General features: G+C 38.1%; 1 protein-coding gene across 1 annotated transcript in view; it reads right to left on the reverse strand.

Annotated features, from left to right (window-relative positions):
• Positions 1-2245: 2245 nt before the first annotated feature.
• The window catches only part of LOC134542325 (sodium-dependent transporter bedraggled), a 152026-nt gene continuing 134511 nt past the window's right edge, over positions 2246-19760 (reverse strand). Inside the window, exons 12-18 of the mRNA XM_063386474.1 lie at positions 18997-19277; positions 16680-16811; positions 14751-14978; positions 11330-11527; positions 10477-10673; positions 9238-9388; positions 2246-6703 (exon numbers count right to left, since the gene is read on the reverse strand). Of these exons, the coding sequence (XP_063242544.1) occupies positions 6515-6703; positions 9238-9388; positions 10477-10673; positions 11330-11527; positions 14751-14978; positions 16680-16811; positions 18997-19277 (1376 nt within the window). The 3' untranslated portion in view covers positions 2246-6514. The remainder of the gene's footprint in view (positions 6704-9237; positions 9389-10476; positions 10674-11329; positions 11528-14750; positions 14979-16679; positions 16812-18996; positions 19278-19760) is intronic.

The following is a 19760-nucleotide window of genomic DNA, read 5'->3' on the forward strand; positions in this document are numbered from 1 at the left end:
TGAAAAGTGCAAATTTGTCTCTAAGCATAAGTTCACAACAAATACTTCTTCACCACCAACACATACAAGCAAACAATAAGTCGCCGTGACGGGGTGATTCTTGACGGCTCACTTATTTGAAAACTTAAGTTTATAGTTTCACGTAAACCATATTGGTCCAAGATTATAAATCAGTAGACATCTGTTGTGTTAACTTCCAAACAGGACTAGTTCAACCAGTTGACCGCCAGTTTTGTGCATTACTTGAGTGTGAACATTTGCTACCCTAGCACCACAACAAACACACACTTGTTGTTTCATGCACGTGTTGAGTAACTGCTGTCAATTGGATGCCAGCCAAACAATTATTTGTGTATTGGTTCTGAAATAACTCCCACGAACATTTATATAAACATGATATAATGAATTTATCCACAGTCTTGTAAAAAATTCTTATGGAAATCGACTTTATTTTACCAGCCAAAAAATATATTAACATAGGTTTATGGATTCATCAAGGAATGTCTGAGTCAAAAATTAGTAGAATACAAAAATATTGTTAAGATAACATGAATATTCTAACAATCATTATGATCAGATGACCCCACTAGAGAGTGTTTGTTCCCTTATAATTGATGGCAGTCTGCTATGTTTCTCTATTTGGTTGGGTCATTTAGGACTAAATTGTTTCGGCACTGGTCAGCAATTCTTAAAGATTATGCCTGAAGTGTCAATGGAAACATTGGCGTTCATTCGGCGCACAGCAGCACGCTGTGCTCCCCCGACACACAGGCTCCTGCGAGGCGACGACCGACCATAACGGCAGCACTAATGATTGTCGACCAAACAAACCATCAGTCCAGGCTGAGCAGTGCCTGCTGGGGTCTGGACTGATCGCATGTCCAGAGGGCATCAATTCAATCCAAACTGTCAGTTTGGGCTAAGAAATCCCAACGCATGCGTGCCGTTGTCACTCCATTCCGTTTATCAATTAGGCCAAAACTTTTTACTGGCTTGTTTTTTTTCTTCCCCTGAGCACGATTCACAATTTTCGGCCGAACCAGTAAGATCCGTCTCCGCTTCCGTGTGGAACGGGTCCAAAGGTTCTTAGTAGTACAGCCGCGTAATCATTATTAATGTGCATCATCATCTATATCACACGATCCGTTCATTTGATTTTTCTTAATTTTTTTGTTGAAAGTTGAATAAAAACAAATTTATTATTGGTAGGGCGATCGGGAGGCCTATGCGCAGAAAGACAAGAATCTGTCTTTATAATTGTTAGTGTATGGGTGTAACATTGCTTAGCATCTTGATATTCCTGAGCAAACTGTCACTAGAATGGAAGTTCCCTCAGAAAAACATGCGGCAGAGAACAAAGTGGTGCAAGGGTGACGTACAATGTCACATGATATCACTGCACCTTGGCCTGTATGTGCATTGACATTAAAGGTGTTTGGTATAAAGCAGGTAAATGATTTTGATCAATTGTTTCCACTGATGTTTATTCTCAGACAAAGCAAATATTAAAAGGAGAAATACATAGTTAACTTGGATGCAGTTATGTAATTACGAAACTACTGCCATTACTTACATTTGAGATTGCGGTTAGGAAAAAACAGTTATTACTTGTAAATTATGTTGAAAAGAAATAAATATGAAAAATAATGATGCTAAACTATTCTGCCATCATGTGGGTTTAAATTTTATTTGGAAGGCTTGGTGAAAATGGCTATGATTCAAAAAATGCCTTTTGTTGTTGGTACCCAGTTGCAGAGCCTATTTGCATCCATTTGTACGATTCAATGGCCACGTGACGACAGAACATTATTTTCGAGTAATGGTTGGGGGGGTCCCCCCTGCACTAAATGTGGTAAGTCCAGCTAAAAAAAACACCTGCAAACTGCAAAGCAAAATGTGATGTATTTCCTCTCAGTAGATGAACAGGGGGGATGTGAATAGGGGATGATCAAAAGAGAGAAGGAAATTGATGTCGGCCCAAATACAGCCTAAAGCCACAGCATGTCAAAAACAATGTTTAGCACACAAAATTGTTTTCTCAAATAATGGGTATAACACTCTCCCTGCAACTGTAATTTGAGTTTTTTTTCCTTACAAGTGTTAGTGTTACCTAAAAAAAAACCTGCTCTTCTTTTTCTTAGTTGCCTTTGCTGCAACACAAACAAAATATGGATATAAATATTATTGCAGCAAGAAATGTATCTATTGGTTCACACATTATTACCTGAAATAAAAACTACAAAAATAATTAAATGTAATTTATTTAGAGTTTATAAAAAAAGCAGCAAAAACTGTATTTGAACACAGCTATAGCCATTCACACATTCCACCAAAACTATCACATTAATTTACAATAACAAGAAACTAAAAAAAAAAATAATATTTATACAGATAATCCTTTGGCATGTTCAAACAGGACAATTGATGAAAACATTTTTTTTTAATTTTTACACTGCTCTTAGTCACTTTGTAAAAAAATTTCAGTCTTAACCAGTCAAGCTTATCTATGATAAACAAATTGCAAATTTTCTGTAATCCAATACAGTATGCCACTATGTCTAACTTGAGGCACATACCTAAATATATTCTTGTACAGGCAAATTTTTCATGCAGAACTTAGTTTCATTTACAAAGCATAATACAGGAACTTCTGACAAAGCAAACTTTTGTGGTTCCATCAATGTACATCTCCAGGATCACTAATATTTTAACATAATCTGAACTGCAAATTACTGAACAAACAAATTTTTCTTCTTTTTTAAATTCACTAATACTCCATATTATAATCAGCACTGTACCAATATAAATGTGCGTTTGTTTGAATTTGTTAACATATCTACAATATTACATAAATAATTTGAATCTGGAATATTCGGGTCTCTAATAACCTGAACTACGATTGATATTAAATCATCTAGATGTTGGCAGCAAAAATGTAAACTAAAACTATTTTTTAAACTTTCGGTCTGGTATTAGTAGTGATATAATTCAAAATACTTAAATGTCTAAGTGTTTTTTTTCTTCAAACAGTATTATGAATTCGCAGTGCTTCAATTACACAAACATGCTCTGTGATTTTACTTTTTTATGCAAATTTATAAAAATAACTGCATTCAATAAAAGTAGACCATGTATTCATAGCCAAATTAAGTATTTCATTAATTAATATAAATTTAATTTCTGAGTGGCCACATAGCAACAATATTCAGCCTGTGTAAAGAATGCTACTTACATGTTTTTTTTTAAATCTAAATATACATATTCAAAAAAACATAATGTCCAAAAAAATCATTTTTCTATCACACAATATTTTTTCTGAGTGTAAGAATGAAACCAAATTTTAAATATACTTAGAAGCAATTTAAAACCAATTGTTACATTCTAGTGCATATATATGTACAGTTTATTATGCACAGTAATTTTCAGCAGCTTTTTTCATCTCTCGCATATCTTGACATGGTCTTGGACATTTCTTACATTCTAGTGAGGTTTTTTACATAAAAAATTTTTAATCCAAAAAATTTCAAATAATCAGTTGGACATTTAGAAAAGTCCATGGAGTAAAAGCCCTTTGATATGGCTAGTACGGGACCATAGTCATGTCTGATTATCAAATTTTGACTTGAATATCAAATTATTCGTGATTATCTAATAGGTACTGAATCCACACAGTTGTACATACTAGTATTGTGCAAATGTAATAACAGGTTGAAAAATATATACTGAAATGAAAACTGAGAGTCATAATAAACATTGAGCGAACTAAAAACATGTACAGCAGGTAAACAAATGCCTAAAATCTCAGTGCGAGTGGCTCAGTCAGGGCACGATTACCGAATGTGCCAAACTAAACAAGGACTGTATAGGGAGGCCTGTGCGGACACTAGTTTTTTGATGCGAAGAGATAATCAATTTGAATGTTTAAAATAATCACGAAGCTGAATCATTGTTCTCCATGAAGCTATATTACACTTACTTTATAAAATGTAGATTGAAGTAAAAAAATAATTGTTTCGCTTTTGTAATGTTTGAACTGATTTAAGTTGTTAACCAATCAGGCCATATATCTAACATCATTCAATAAAAATTATAAAATAACTCTGCATAATATTCATATTTAGCATTCAACAAAGCAAATGGAGAAACAACTTTTTATTTTTTTAAATAAAAAAAAACTTTATGCAGCAAATCATTATACAACACAACAAAAAATCAAAATTTCAAGGGTGCATTTTAAGCTTCCAAAGTTTTAAAGCTTTGCAACAAATGTATCAGATGCAAAGTTTTGCATCACAACTGAAACTTCAAATCAAACAAATAACAAATTCCCTGGCAAAGTCAAATAGAATATTGAAAAGAGCTTCGGTTGATTCACGTAGTCGAAGATTTGCACAGGCCTAGTATAAGGTATTTCCTATTGGTTATGTTCACAAGGAAAACAGTCGAGATATTCTGTGAAAAGAAACGAGCTCTAAATGCATCGTAGCTTGTTATGTATAACCACGGATAACAGAGAAACAGAATCAGTCAGGTTTGATGGTAACTCCAGCAGCAAATTGTCTTGTAGTGCAATACATTTCACGAGTATAAAACTACAAAATAAATTGTACATCACCAAAATAATCTACAAGCATTTCTCCAAACTAATTATGTTAATCACAACAGGAATAAAAATAAAGTGCGTACTCATGCAAAATGTCATCATCCTAATTTGAAACTATATATTGAGGCAATAAATTGCCATAATTACTGTCAGTCAAATTCAATGTCTCTCTTTGGAAGTTAACACAAATAAACCATTTACCAAAGAGAGAAAGATTTTCCGTGAATTTTTGTTTATATTTCCTTAACAACGTAACACAAGAGACTTTCCACACATCCTATCAAGCACTCCAGCTAATATTTAATATTTAGTCTGAAAAGTACATAAAATTTAAACACTACAGTTGCTTTCATTGCTCTAGTTTTTCAAATATCATCTTAGGTATGGTCTGCATAATTTATGTTTGCTAAACAATCCCATAACATTTACGCTTTAGCTTTAGAGCACACAATAATTTACAAGAGGCACACCGTCTGTCAATCATGTCTTGATGACTAGGTTTATTTTCATGATGCAAAGTGGGGGCAGATAAAAGCCAATGCCATATAAATAAATTCTGTCATGGTGCCACCTATCTTACTATCTACTGTATATAATTATGTAGTATACAATGTAGTATACAATAATTTATTACTGAAATATGTATAGTAAATAGTAAAAAATTCTGTACATTACAAGGGCACTTGAGAATGATACTTCATAAAGAGGTACATATGTACAACAGTTGTCTTTCATAGTCTGCATACTACCACGCTAAAATGGACGGCACTTGTGAAAACATCATAATATCAATAACTACCATTACAAAACCAACTTATTGTATGCAGTGATGTCATAAGCTCCTCAATTTCAAATAAATTAAGAATGAAATTAACATTGCAAGTTAGATCCAATGCCAATGTAACTACATGCAAGTTTTTGTATTGGAACTTGATCAAACTACTCTAGGCTAATTAAAACATACAAATTCTCTCTTAAAACTGGCCAATAGAACTTGGCCAAATTGGACCAAAATACACAGAACAATCACACAATCATCTTGTTTAACAATTCTTGAATATCAGAACATGTATTCATATTGCACGTTAGGATGACCAAACAATATAGTAAAAAAAAACCTCAAATTTTCAAGATCCCTGAGATGCTAACAAACCAGACACACCGCCTAGCTTTTTTGATTGTAACTATATGCATATTCACTAAACTGTTAATAAAAAAAATATTTAAAATATGTACATATCTTACAGGAAACAAACTTGGCCTGATAAATTAGTAATGTCCAATGGAGAGTAATAATATTTATGCAGTGCTTGTTTATAAAATGCCATGAAAATTTTACACCGCATAGTGCATATTAATAGTTTTAAGAAAAATGGACTAACTTTGGAGTTATTGTATAGAATAATTTTAAATTGCTTATTCTAGCATTAATTTTTTTTATGCCCACAAATAATTTGTTAGTCAAAGCCCATACAAATTTACCTGGAAGATAATATGGCATTCAAAATTTTACAGAACCCAACAATCCTGTTCTTACGAATAAGTACAGTTATATTTTGAATGATTTTCAATTCATACTAACAAAATTATAAAAAAATATTAAAGACATTTTTATTAAACAACTGTGGCATAAAATGAAATATAATTTCCGAACATACAGCCACAATAAGAGGGTGAAAAGTATGCGTTACAATTAATTTTTGTTAACGACGGGCGAATGCCTGGGAAGTTTACATAATCAGGTGATTTAAATGTTGCAGCGAGGCAAATACATATAAAAAAGTTACAGCACTTGTTTCGGGCTTTTTTTTTTCCTTCTCGTCAACTCTGAGGGGCAACATCACCCTTGCTGCATAAGATTGAGATCAGGGATTTGCGTTCTCAGAGAACCTGCCGAGGTTCGCCGGCCGCTCACATCTCGGAGGTGGATGCGACCTTGGCGTCCTCCCGGGGGGGACGGGGCGAGCCCTGGGGCGGCCGCCTCATGCTGCTGCGGAGGACGTGGGCGACATCGGCCGCGCACATGGTCGACATGCGCTCGTCCGCCCGGCCCGCTCCCCCTACCCCCCCTCCATCGGCGCTCCTCGCCGCGTCTCGGTCCTGTCGGGGCAGCCACGAAGCTACAGTCAGCCGAGTGGGGTAGGGGGCCGAAGGTGGTACACATGCTTGGACGGGTAGCCTCAGCCCCTGTGTACAGCCAGAAGCTCTAACGCCCTTCCTGGTTGCGAATGCGGCGTGATCCGCATCCATGCCCGTGGGGGCCCCGGGGCGGCAAGGCTGTTAGGGCTAAGAGCGCTGGGTCAAAAAAAGAAAAGGGGGGGGGGGAACCCCCTTGCACGGCATACAAATGATCCCAACCTTGCTCGTCCAAATACTAGTAAATCAGGACAGCATTTTAAAGGTACTGTTAATTTTTTTTTGTGCTGTACAATCAATACATTTCGAATTTTAATCACAAAGATGTGTTTTAAACTACATAAAAAAATTATAGCAGCTTTAGGAATTTTATCCTATCACGAGTTCTAGTGAATAGGTTAAAAACTTAGGTTTACATATACACTAGCATTAAACTAATATTAAGCTATAGGAAAAATTGTATTTATGAAGAAAAAAAAATCAATTTTCATAGTTTTACAACTTTTACTATTCTAAAACATTTATTACTAGCATTTTACACCAAAGTCCGTTTGATCAGGAATTTCGGTGATCCAAACAGGGTCCAGTCCCATATAGTCCTGAGTGGCAGGACTCTACTGTATAGGTCCAACAACCAGAGTGAATGATTGTTTAAATTTTGCTAATCACTGTAAAACAGAACTCAAACGTTATTCCCACTTACTTTTATGTTTTAATTTTATTTGGGCTTAATGTCATGTCGACAGAGGTCATTAGAGATCGTAACACACAAGGAAACAGACCACCCATGAATGTTGGTAAAGGAATTAACCATGGCTAGGGACAAGATTATAAGGTTAATTGGGATAAAACTGAAACAATTAAAAAACATGTTACCACACCATAGGTATAACACAGAAATCAAAGTTAATACACCACAAAGTTCCAAAAGGCTATTCATGTAAATAATCAGCATTTACTATCAAAACTAAACTAATGACAAATATATTATTAAAAAAAAAAATTTCAAAATTTATTTTATTATTAATCTTGTAAACTGTTATTAGTTAGTCATTTTTATATTTTGATGTTAATACATTTTTCAAACACAAAAATTATTAACAGATTTATTTGTTCTGAATAGTCAGACATGCTTATTGCAAATGTCAAAATTACATTGTTTCAGAGAAATTATTATCATGGAACATTTAAGTGTCATATTTGTTCAGTAAAATGCTATCTTTTTTTAATAAACAGATTTCATAAAAAATAAAATAAATACCAGAATCTTTTTTTTTTTTAAATTGGCCTGAAAATAAAACCATAAACTCTTGTCTCTAACCATGTAAGGAACCATCACAGCATTTGCCTACAGTGATCTCTGATAACCATGGAGAACCAAAGTCACAATGGCCAAACAGAGACTGGAACCCAGGTCCTTAAGAAAGAAACTCAATGTCTTACCCAATGCATCCCTCACTCCACACATTTACTTGCACGCTGTTAAAGATTAAACACTAAATGAGGTGCAGGTAAATAAACACAGGTCTCCAAAGTCTAACATTGGGAAAAATTGATGTGCAGCTGCTTTAAAATACGAGGCGTGTTCTTTTAAGTATGTACCGTTTTGAAATTAGGCAGCAGCATCGCTGTGGTCTCCGTTCTGCGCATGCAGGCTGTGTACCTACATCCGTTGACCAGCCACTTTTGACCATTCCATTCCCACCTTCACCTGCAGTTTCCTATCCCTCAGGAAGTCCTCTATGGTCGATCAGACTACCAACCTTCTCCATCACCTTCTTGTGTGGCACCCCATCGAACGCCTTCTCAAAATCAATAAAGTTTGCAACTACCTGTTTGCCCTCATCCACTGCCTCTACCCTAGTCCTCCAGCAGTCCAGCCATCTGCGTCTCACAGTTTCCTAAAGCCGTGTTGCCTCTCATCCACCCATTCCAGCTCTCCAATTTTTCCTACCATATACCTCACTATCAGTTTTTCCATCACCTTACCTGCACTCGACATTAGGCTAACCGGCCTACAGTTTTCTGGTATCCACCTCCCTTGAAAACAGGCACCACCACTGCCTCCTTACACTGCCTTGGCAGCTGTCCCTCCTTCAGTGACTGTGTGTATAGTACATGCCAGTATCTACAAACCTCCTTCCCCCCTAATTAGAGGTGGCTGTTCCCTATCCCATCGGGACCAGCCGCCTTCCTCCCCTTTAGCCTACCCACCTCCCCTATCACCTCCTCTATCTCTATTTCCAGGTCTCTCTCTACCCTTGGCTTCTTGCCCTGTGCTCCATACCACAAAAACAGACAAGTATCGCTCATGCAGTAATTTTGCCTTTTCCAGATGCCAGAAATGCATTGAAATAGTATTTTAAGGGGGTCATTATTTTTATTATTATTTACTTCAAATTATTGGTCCCTCCACTTGACTGGGAGGTAGTCCACCCCACCCGAAACCTTCCACAGCTCGAGGCTGGTCATGGACTCGAGAAGAACCAAGAAGTCACCTGCAGCGCCTGGTTGATCTCGACCAGCACGGCAGCGTAGTCCGGCGGGGAGACGGCCGGCGCGGGCCGCAGCGACTCGCTGTGCTCCCCGAGAGCCGTGGCCAGCCGGCGCATGCTGCGCCTGATGCTCTGCCTCAGCATCTTCGCGATCCTTCAACAACACGCCACAGCTTCAAACAACACGCCACAGCTTCAAACAACATGCCACAGCTTCAAACAACACGTCACAGCTTCGAACAACACGCCACAGCTTCGAACAACATGTCACAGCTTCAAACAACATGCCACAGCTTCAAACAACACGCCACAGCTTCAAACAACACGCCACAGCTTCAAACAACACATCACAGCTTCAAACAACACGCCACAGCTTCAAACAACACGTCACAGCTTCAAACAACACGCCACAGCTTCGAACAACATGTCACAGCTTCAAACAACATGCCACAGCTTCAAACAACACATCACAGCTTCAAACAACACGCCACAGCTTCAAACAACACGCCACAGCTTCAAACAACACGCCACAGCTTCAAACAACACGTCACAGCTTCAAACAACACATCACAACTTCAAAACAAGCTCCAACACCGTACTACGGACTACACCCTAGCCGAATCAAGTATTATTGTTTTAAGTTTTTATTTGTTGTCATTTGCATGAAAATATAAACTTAAGCCACGAGAATATAACACTGCTGCATACACAGTCTTTTCACTAGTTGTGTAAATGTATGTATATAATACTTTACAAACACAAGTTTTGAAAAAGAAAAACTATGTAAAAAAATGTATAAATTAAATTAAAATATTTGTTTCAAAATCTATTAGTAAATTAATTATTACTTATTGTTATTGCTGGAAAAAAGGTATACACATATCATTGTTTTTACAAGATTTCATTAATAGTTGACTTAATTTTCTGTTATATCTTTAGTAAATAAAAACATCCTTGCTAAATAGTCAGTAATTAAAATAAAATTTTTGTTAGGTGCAAGGTCTAAAGCAAAATATCTGCATACCTCATAATAAGGTAAAAGTAAAATGTCTCCAACTCATAAAAAAACAAGATACAAGTTTCATAAAAAAGTTAGAAAAAGATTGCAAAATGTGATCATGTGATTGAGGTATTTTTCACCATTCTTTGCAACTAAGTATCACAAATTTTAGCCTTGCAAACAACAAGTCACCCTTCCCAGCTTGAAGCTTCGTGGCACGGCTGACACTTGGCAGTAGCTACCTGGCCCCAGTGGCGGTGCTGTAGGACGGCGGAGGCGTGTACTTGGGCGGGGGGTCGTCGGGAACAGTGCTCTCCACGGAGGTCACCGCGTGGCCGGCGGAGGGGGCGGAGGTCACGGGGGCAGCAGCCGCACTGATCTGGATCTCCTCCTGGGTGGCGGCGCTCGAAGGCGAGGGCCGGCACAGCAACGCGATCCGCTGCGGACCACACCGCCGCGAACACTTGAGAACACTCCAGGTGGAGCACAGGCAACGTACGGCACTTCTCTTCACGATACGGCCATTATACCATCCACTCAACACTTGCTTACAAACAAAAGAAAAGTTATTTTTGGTATGCATCCCTTCTCCTCTTGGATTCAAACCCCTTGTGCCTATAATCCAGCCTCACGCTCCTTCCGTGTGTATGAAACACCTTAAGATTAAGATTGTATTCAAAATAATTTAAGATAAATAAGTAATTTGACTAACCTTACCCTTTTTGTACTTGCATTACAAGAAAATTTAAAAAAAATTGACTCATTATCAACTAAGATGCAAAAAATTAACTTTCATGTTAAGTATGAAATGTCCTACTAAAGCTTCCCAAGTCACAAAATTTATGACTGAATGGTAGAATGACAGAATAAATGAACGAACGAAACGAATGAATGGGCTTAAGTCTCGTAGACACCAAGGTTATTAGAGTCTCTGAGAGGTCTTGTAATGAAATGATAGGTAGATTGATGGAAATAAATGATTAGGTACGGCATGGACGGCAACATCTGCCACGTTTCCCGCTTGCAAAATGTATGGATTCGACCCTGCCAGGAATCGAGCCCGGATCGCCCTGGCGCAAGGCAAGTGGGGCTCACGTCGAATATGTCCGGCGGGCCGTCCGACAGGTAGCGGAAGCCCTGGACGACTCCCACCAGCGGCATGGCGAGCAACGGCAGCAGCTGGATGAAGCTGCCGGCCTCACGCGCCCACGGGGGCCAGTAGTCATGGCCCGCGTCCCTCCACACGTACAGGGCCCCTAACTGGCCGTTCTTGAACACCGTGATGCACAGCACCTGCGGGGGAAAAACACTTATCATCGCACACAACAACATACTGTCATTTCTAAAAGCCCACTAAGTAATTGGCAGTGCACGTGAAAGAAGTGAAACCTCTTTGCCAATTCAAACCTCAAATCACAAGTATATCGTAAGGAGTAAAACGGCAAAGAGAGAGAAAAAAAAGACGATAATTTTCTAAAAAAAACTTATAGTATTAATAGGATTTAAGGAAAGTATTTAAAGGATCAAATTGAAAAAAAATTATAGACAAATATATCTGTTCTGTACATGTTACTGTTTCTTTAAACAATTCTGCAATTTGGAACATGCCAAATCTCTGAACAAAATATGAAATTCACAACAGATAATGCTATCTATGCGGAAATGTAGGGACTGTCTCAACAATGCTCTCTATGGTGCTAATGGAACAAGGAAAAACGCGAGCACGCTGATGTCAAATATGAAATTGAAAGCATTCACAGCTGATTGTATAGGATACCTCATCTATTTTCTGAAACAAGTGCATGTGCGTGCACACACACACACTCTCTCTATTATTCTTTCGTTCATCTATCTCTCGGTTCTATTTTGTTTTGGGCGGGGGACGAAACATCGCACAAGGAGGATAATGAAAACAAGCCCAGGACATTTATAGCAGAGTGCTCTCTTTATATTTCCTTGGCCAAGCACCTATTCTCTGTCCTTTTTGCGTCAGAAACGTTTCACAACAATGTTTCACAAAAACGTTGCATTAAAATTCGGCCTTGAAAAGGATAAGTACACATTTAACAAACAGGAAAAAATCATGTCTTATTTAAAGGATATCTTAATTACTTGATATTTTTTTTTATTTCTCATAAAAATTTCACCTAGCACACACAAAAAAACTTATCTGGCAAATTTGAATAATAAAACTCCCAGTTATGAGCGCAGAAAAAAAAAAACACATAAAGATGTTCATAGCTCACTATCATTTTAGAGGTCCCGCACCTGAGACGTTTACATAACCGTGTTACGTAAAATATTTACTTTTAACGTTCCACATTAAACAGTGGTCCGAGTGTACTGCTAAGGAAAACATTAGATTCAGTTTGTAATGAGTTTTTAAGTATACCGTAGAAAAATCACATTATAAACATGAAAGGTCAGGATCAAAACACCACACAGTAAATTTATGCAATTATCACGAGGAGAGGATTGGAAGGGGAAGGGTGGTAACGGTTACTAAAGTGCAAAGATGGAGTTTTTTTTGTTATCAATGGAAACTTAAGAAGCTAAAATTTGGCTATAGATCCTATCATTAACTGCAGACAGCTGAATTTCATTTGGCAATACACTTATATATGATAATATTCAGTGATTTATCGAATTGCATCAATGACGCATATTGCAGATGGGCTAGGTTTTTTTTTTGCATGTGAAGGATAAAAAGTAGAGGGAGGATTCATTTTTTTAAATTAATTTTTAGCTCAAATTAATTTTTAAACAAATATTATTATTTTTTTTTGGTTTCAATTTTAAAAATTAATGATGTGTTACTGACCAAAAGATTAGACAATAATTTTTTTCGTCAAAAAAATTGTAATTTTGATTACTAAACAAATAGTAATTGTTAAATAAAATAATGTTATAATAAATATGGCGTGCCTCCTGGATTTAACGAGGTCCTGGGCACCACGCTACCTATCTACAGTACTTGCACAGCAGACAGGGGCGGTCCGAGGCACCAGAAAGGTTCGGGCTCAATGCTCCCCGATACCCTACACGCGCTCACACTCCACTGCTAGCCCTGGCCGCTGTGTGGACTTGCCACGACCCACCGCCAGGCTGTCACACTCGGCGGGCCATTTGACCTGCCCCGGCTTAGAGTCTCCGTGTCACAGTGGGCGAACAACTGGGTAGGGACGATGTACAGTTTGCACAACATAATTACCTACGTGTATGGATAAGGTTTACTAAAAACAAAAGATGATTCAGCAAGGGTTTGTGTTTTAAAAAAATGAAGTTAATCTAGAATCAGTATATTAGAATGGAGAGTGTTAACAATACAAGGCACATGAATAATTGGGTAATAGAAATACTTTTTATAAAAAATTTACTTTGTTCATTCGTTGCCTAATAAACTATGTGATAAAATATTGATGTTCATTAAATTTTATATGTAGGAGAACAAAACTTTCAGAGCTTAGAATGTTTTTGAAATAGTCAATATACAAATTAATTTCGTGAAATAACGTGCTTTACTGTGGTATATTTTGTATTCTCACTTTTCAGTGTTACTTTGATTAGGCCTATATCGCGATATACTACAAAATATTGTCCGTAGGTTGTCACAGACAAACAAGCAATAAATAAAAATAAAAAAATCAGTATGTGGCTTTGTTTTTTTTATACAAATCTAGAGTTTTATTCTGAGCATGAAATTTTGCACACTTGATTTTTAAAGTAAGAGCAAAACGAAATACCACATTCAAACACCCTTTACATTCGTTAAAGCAGAATTTTGGCACTTCTTGACAAAAATTTTGGCACTTCTTGACAAAAATTTTGGCACACTTAATCCAAAACAAGAGGAAAATTACTGACTGCATCTCTGGACGGTTATTAATGATGTTCGCAGGCTTTCCACGGCCATTGACTCGAAGTAGCTCGGCTTCTGGGTTGTAGCCGCGTCCTCGGCGAATGATCCACCGACGTTTCGGTCGACGTTGCAGTCGCCATCGTCGGGGAGCAGTTAGCTACTTCCTGCTAACTGCTCCCTGATGATGGCGACTGCAACCAGGGTCGGTGCAAGCTGCAAGGTAAATTGACGCCCTAGGCGAAAAACCTTAATGCCTCCCCCCCCCCCCCCTCCGCCACCCAGCCGGACACCCCGAAAATAATTTTCCTTGCCTCAAAATACCACATCAGTACATCACGTAAGCCTAATATTTTGTCAACAATCAAATGTAAGCAGGCTTGTGTTATTTTTTTAAATTTACTTTTTTTACTTATTACAAATCATAACGGGTCACCGTGGACTTTAAATAATTACTTATGTCAATATATAAACATTCCAAACTGTTACAAAAATCCATTTTCATCTAGTTGCAATAATCATTAAACATATTGTATCAGCTGTTATGTGTCGTGCTGCGCCGCCCCCAGCTACTTGGCGCCCTGTACGGACGCGCCGGCCCTGCCTGCAACTCTGGTGAGTCACCTGGATGCTACTGTAAGGTCTGTGAGACAGACTCACCATGAGGGCGATGGGCTGCAGCACGTTCCAGTTGAAGACGAGCATGGGCGAGGCCCACACGGCCAGGCAGCTGGTGACCCCGGGCAGCAGCGCCGTGACGAGCACGTCCCCGCTGTAGGGCCGGCCCCTCACCACCAGCACGGCCGCCAGTTGCAGCAGGTACAGCACCATCACCCACCAGGCGCTGCCCACGCACAGGTCCAGGAAGTACACCACGAAGATGCCCAGCTGGAAGCACACGGCGCCGCGCTGATGCCTGTCGACTGCGCCACCTGCACCACCACTGACAGACACACTTTAAACACTTATAAAAAAATTGGTTCCGGATTTGCTTAATCCCCGGTTCTAAGTTTTGGAAGTTCGTGCCAATAGAAATATATTTGGTGTGAAATTAGTCGTGTGGCAAATAGGTTTTTTTTACTGCCTCTAAACGGTTAAGATAATTTTTCGGGTCTTTTGCTTTTTCTACTACTGTAAATGAAAGTGTCATGAATTTTATTTAACGTGTGCTGTCGAGAAGCGGTTCCATGAACCAAATAATTATTAATAATAAATATCTTGGAATAATTTTTGCTAGCCGTGGCTCTTGTCTAAGTTTTATTTGGGATGCGAAATAAAAAACTACAAAAGCAGTGGTTGTCTGTAAAGTCGGTTTACGGACAGTTTAACGTGACCGCGTCATAACAAAACATCGATGAAATGTTTGCATACCTACTTTATGAATAAAATTGAATCATTTTTATTTTAACAATAAAATAACAAATACTTGAAATTATACCAGTAATCATATTTTTAAAATGCAAGAATAATTATTAACCTTTATTGCTGAAATTGTTGTTGTAATAAGCAATGAAAACCACTTTAACTTTTCACTTCACTTTATAAACAGTCGAGTGGAAGAGAGCTAGATGCGGCACAAGCGTACAATGAGCGCAACGGGACACAGCGTAACGGGACACTTTTTTCATGCGTGCAGCCGGCGTTCATCGATTTATTAGATGTTGTCACATCAAAATAAATACATTTTACACTTTAAACACAGTTGCACTTCACATTAAGGAGAGGTCTTAGATGTTGTATTGATTTATCAATATTTCATTTTCTCATAATTTATATTAGTTAAGGACATTTACTGTAAATTTAAAATTATATCTCTCCTACATCTGCTGTTCTGTCAAATATTTTCAACATATATTTACTGAATGAGATATAATAGTAATGCAAGTGATGCCAATCACAAACACTTTCATGACTTTTCACAACCCACTTAGTAAATATGTATCTGCTGAAAATATATGTGACAAAACAACAAATAAAAAAAAAGTATAGTTTTAAATTTACGTAAATAGTCCTCAAATAGCAATGACGAGAAAAAAAAAACTACAGGTGAGATCCCCACCTTCATGATTTCATAAATTTAATTAAAAATGAATAACTAGAAAATTAACAAACACTGAAACTAATAAAGGTAGAAAAAATTCAGACATGTATGAGTATAAAAAGTAAATGTTTCATCAATGACAACAACGTTGCAAAACTTATGAATTAAAAATTAAAATCTAATTACTGCATGGCTAATCCAACTATAAACATGTGCAAATCACTTGTGCACCGGTGCTCAATGCAAGTGCGGGCCAGGGGATTACGCATAATTTCATTTAGGAGGGTGGTTGAAGGGGGGAGAAGGGGGAGAGGACAGAACCTCTTGGCCTGATGTTTACTTTCAAATTCTTGTTGGTGGGAAAAATTGACATTTTTTTTAGGATTGCTTAGGATTTAGAGGGCGGGAGGGGTATGATATATCCCTCCCCCATCTCCTCCCCTGGTATTGGCCACCCAGCCTACAGCGAGCAGCTGTCTCACGGCAGCTCGTCTCGGAATGAGAAGAGAGGCTACGCCACCGGACGCCGCCAGCGAGAGCCCACTCACCTCGGTGGTCATGGGCAGGCCCAGCACGAAGCCGCAGGCGCAGCTGAAGAAGGTGATGGTGGTGTCCCAGGCCTTCAGGGTCTCCACGTTGATGGCGGTGATCCCGGTGATGACGCAGTGCCAGATGCACAGCTGAGGGCAATGCACGCCTTCTAACACCACGCTCTTGTGTTGCGTTTAACACAACATAATACTAATACTTTCAGCAGTTTGGTAACATGGAAACATTTTTGTAAGAAAACATTATTTTCTACGATACAGGTGGTGGTTAATTCCAGCCCAAGTTTGAGAAAATTAAGGTATTTCCTTGGTTTGTACAACTAGTTTCACTAATGTTGGATATTGTAGATATCTTTTCTTGCGATCAAATGTGAATATAATATGAAATGTTTTAAAGCAGCTTTGGTGTGCAAGTTGAACACAAGAGAAACTATATTTTAAGAAAAATACCCACTTAAGAATTTTTCTTCTTTCATACATTCAAATATTTGCTAAGATATAAACATTTAGTATTTTAACATCTTTAAAGAGTTTTCATGGTAAAAAAATAAGACCATTGATGGGTTTGATTCCAAATTATTTGAATTCAAATCACAAAAAGTATCTCGAATATCCCCTCAAATCCGATTCTAGGTCTTAAGGGTAAAAAATAAAATAATGTACAAAAAACATTCAACTTATGAAATGTTTGTTTCATAAACTGAGTTTCAAGAATCTATATAATTATAATTTTATTTATTTAATTACATGTTAAAAGTACACTATCTTGGCGAATGGTAACAGTATAGGTATGAAGGAAAATAATTTATCCAGTAAACTTTTGAGTTTATCACAATCAATGTGAATTTTTAATGTATGTACGTTAATTCCTCTAATTTCTTCATTTCGAATATTGAATCCTTTGAATACTAAGGATTTGATAGTGTTTGAGGATTTGATTGGCCCATCTCTAAATCTTACTTAACTTCCAAAAGTCGATAATTCAAACCAAGATATCCATTGTACGCTCATGTAACACTGGAATGGAAACCTACCTTATGTGAGTGTCCAGAATAGGTATAATTACTAAAACCATTAATTTTGTTCTAGCCAATCCAGCACGTTATTCCCACAAGAGTGGATGTTAATCAAAATAATATGACAGAGTAAGTGTGCCTGCTGACCATTTTAAAAAAGACACTGTTTCGTTAAAATTAATTTACAGTACTAATATACCTATGTCTAAATACATAAAAATAAATGTTGAATAACAATTTGAGACTAAACAACTAAAATTAAATTATTTACATAATAGAGCTTTGGACATAGCACTCCTAAGTACGTGCTAACAATTTTTCTGAGTTACAAAATAATAATGCTATTAATATAGATAAGAACTTAAAAATACATAAACTAAACATTTTCTTTTATTAGAAAAATCCCAAGTGTTTACTAAATGTTTGTATGCTATAACATGTCACTAGCGCATTTGCACTAGCGCATTCTAGAAGGCACGAGGTAAACTAGCCCTGAAAGCTTCTAGCTTCAAGCTCCAGAGCTCTTGCAGACATGTGGGATGGTGTAAAATAAACGTTGGAAGAACACTGAACACACGGGCATTGTCGGTGATAAATAGCACTAAAGTAAGTGAATAGCTATTAAGACAAAGCAAAATATTGCTTGTTGATTCAACACATTAATTTGTTGCAGCGCATTTAATGCTACATAAGTGCTTTTGCCATTGTGCGGGCAAGGAAATAAAAATTCACGTAAAAGAAAACAACGCAACTTCAAATACATGACCGCGCTATTTCAAATCAAGCCGTAATTTATCGGCATTGTTACTTCAAAACAGCACTATTTGAACAGTGTTGCATAGAGGGGAAGGTGTACATAAAACTAGCAATGTTTGTACTACCAACTACACCTAGATTGAAATATAGAATCTAGTCGCGCAAATGCTGCTTCTACAAAGGAAATTACCAACCAACGCTCGACCAATCAAGCTTGCTTCCAAAGGTAAACGAAGCAAGCATTCCATGAAAATTAAGCTGCATCTTCAATTCTCATGTGAACATTGCTGCCTGATCCAATTTACATCAGACTGTTGGTGAGATGAATGAGTAAATGGATTAATGAACGAATATTAGGGCTTGAGTATCATCAGATCGAGGTCTCAAAGATGACATGGGGTGACGAGACCAGTATGAACTGGTGGAATGAATGGGCGCAGGGAAACCAACCAGCTCACTGCAACGCGACAAAGCCAGGTTCGACCCCACTGCACCAAGAATCAAACAACGCCTAGGTGAGAGAGTCGAGCGATCCAGCGACCGACCTGCTGGGCGATGCCGAACAGGATGAGGGTGAAGTAGAAGAGCACGGCCCAGAAGGGGGAGACCTGGTCCGTGCCGAGCAGCGCGAGGGCGGCCGGCACCAGCTCCGTGGCCAGGCGCAGCACCTGGTAGCCGCTCTGCTGGGCCGTGTCGGAGGCGGGCTGCACGATCCTCGTGCCCACCACCAGCTGGCTCTGCTGCATGAAGCGCACCGGCGTGGACGAGTAGTGAGTGGGCACGGCACTGTGCGCCGGCCGCAGGAACCCGTAGCTCGCCATCAGCTCTGCGCACACGTCGCACCGACACGTAGTGTGGGCCATGACGGGACAGCATTCTTCCATCAACATCCCCAAACACACATGCTCATGTTTAACCCATTTGCATCCGCTCACTTTAATGTTAGACATACCATGGAATCCATATACTTTTTTATATATTACTATTATTAATATTATTTTCTATTTTCATTATATTTTTATTCTTTAAATAAAATTTTAAAAATAGTTTAAGTTTCACTATAATATACCTTTGTTTTATAACAATATTAGCTACTCTGAGGGGTTATTTTCATTCTAAAGGGATTTTTTTCAAGTTTTTCGAGCAGATTAGCCATTTTGCGTACCAGTACGCCTATGGTGTTATCGGCCAGAAAAGCAGCTGAGTACTAGTACGCTTGTAGATGCAAATGGGTTAGCAACAAAATAGGTCTATTTTCGTTCCTCTTCCGGAAGTCAGCAACGCTTCGCTTGCCCGACTCCAGAGGCTG

The sequence above is a fragment of the Bacillus rossius genome (assembly GCF_032445375.1).
Source record: "Bacillus rossius redtenbacheri isolate Brsri chromosome 4 unlocalized genomic scaffold, Brsri_v3 Brsri_v3_scf4_2, whole genome shotgun sequence".
NCBI lineage: Eukaryota > Metazoa > Arthropoda > Insecta > Phasmatodea > Bacillidae > Bacillus > Bacillus rossius.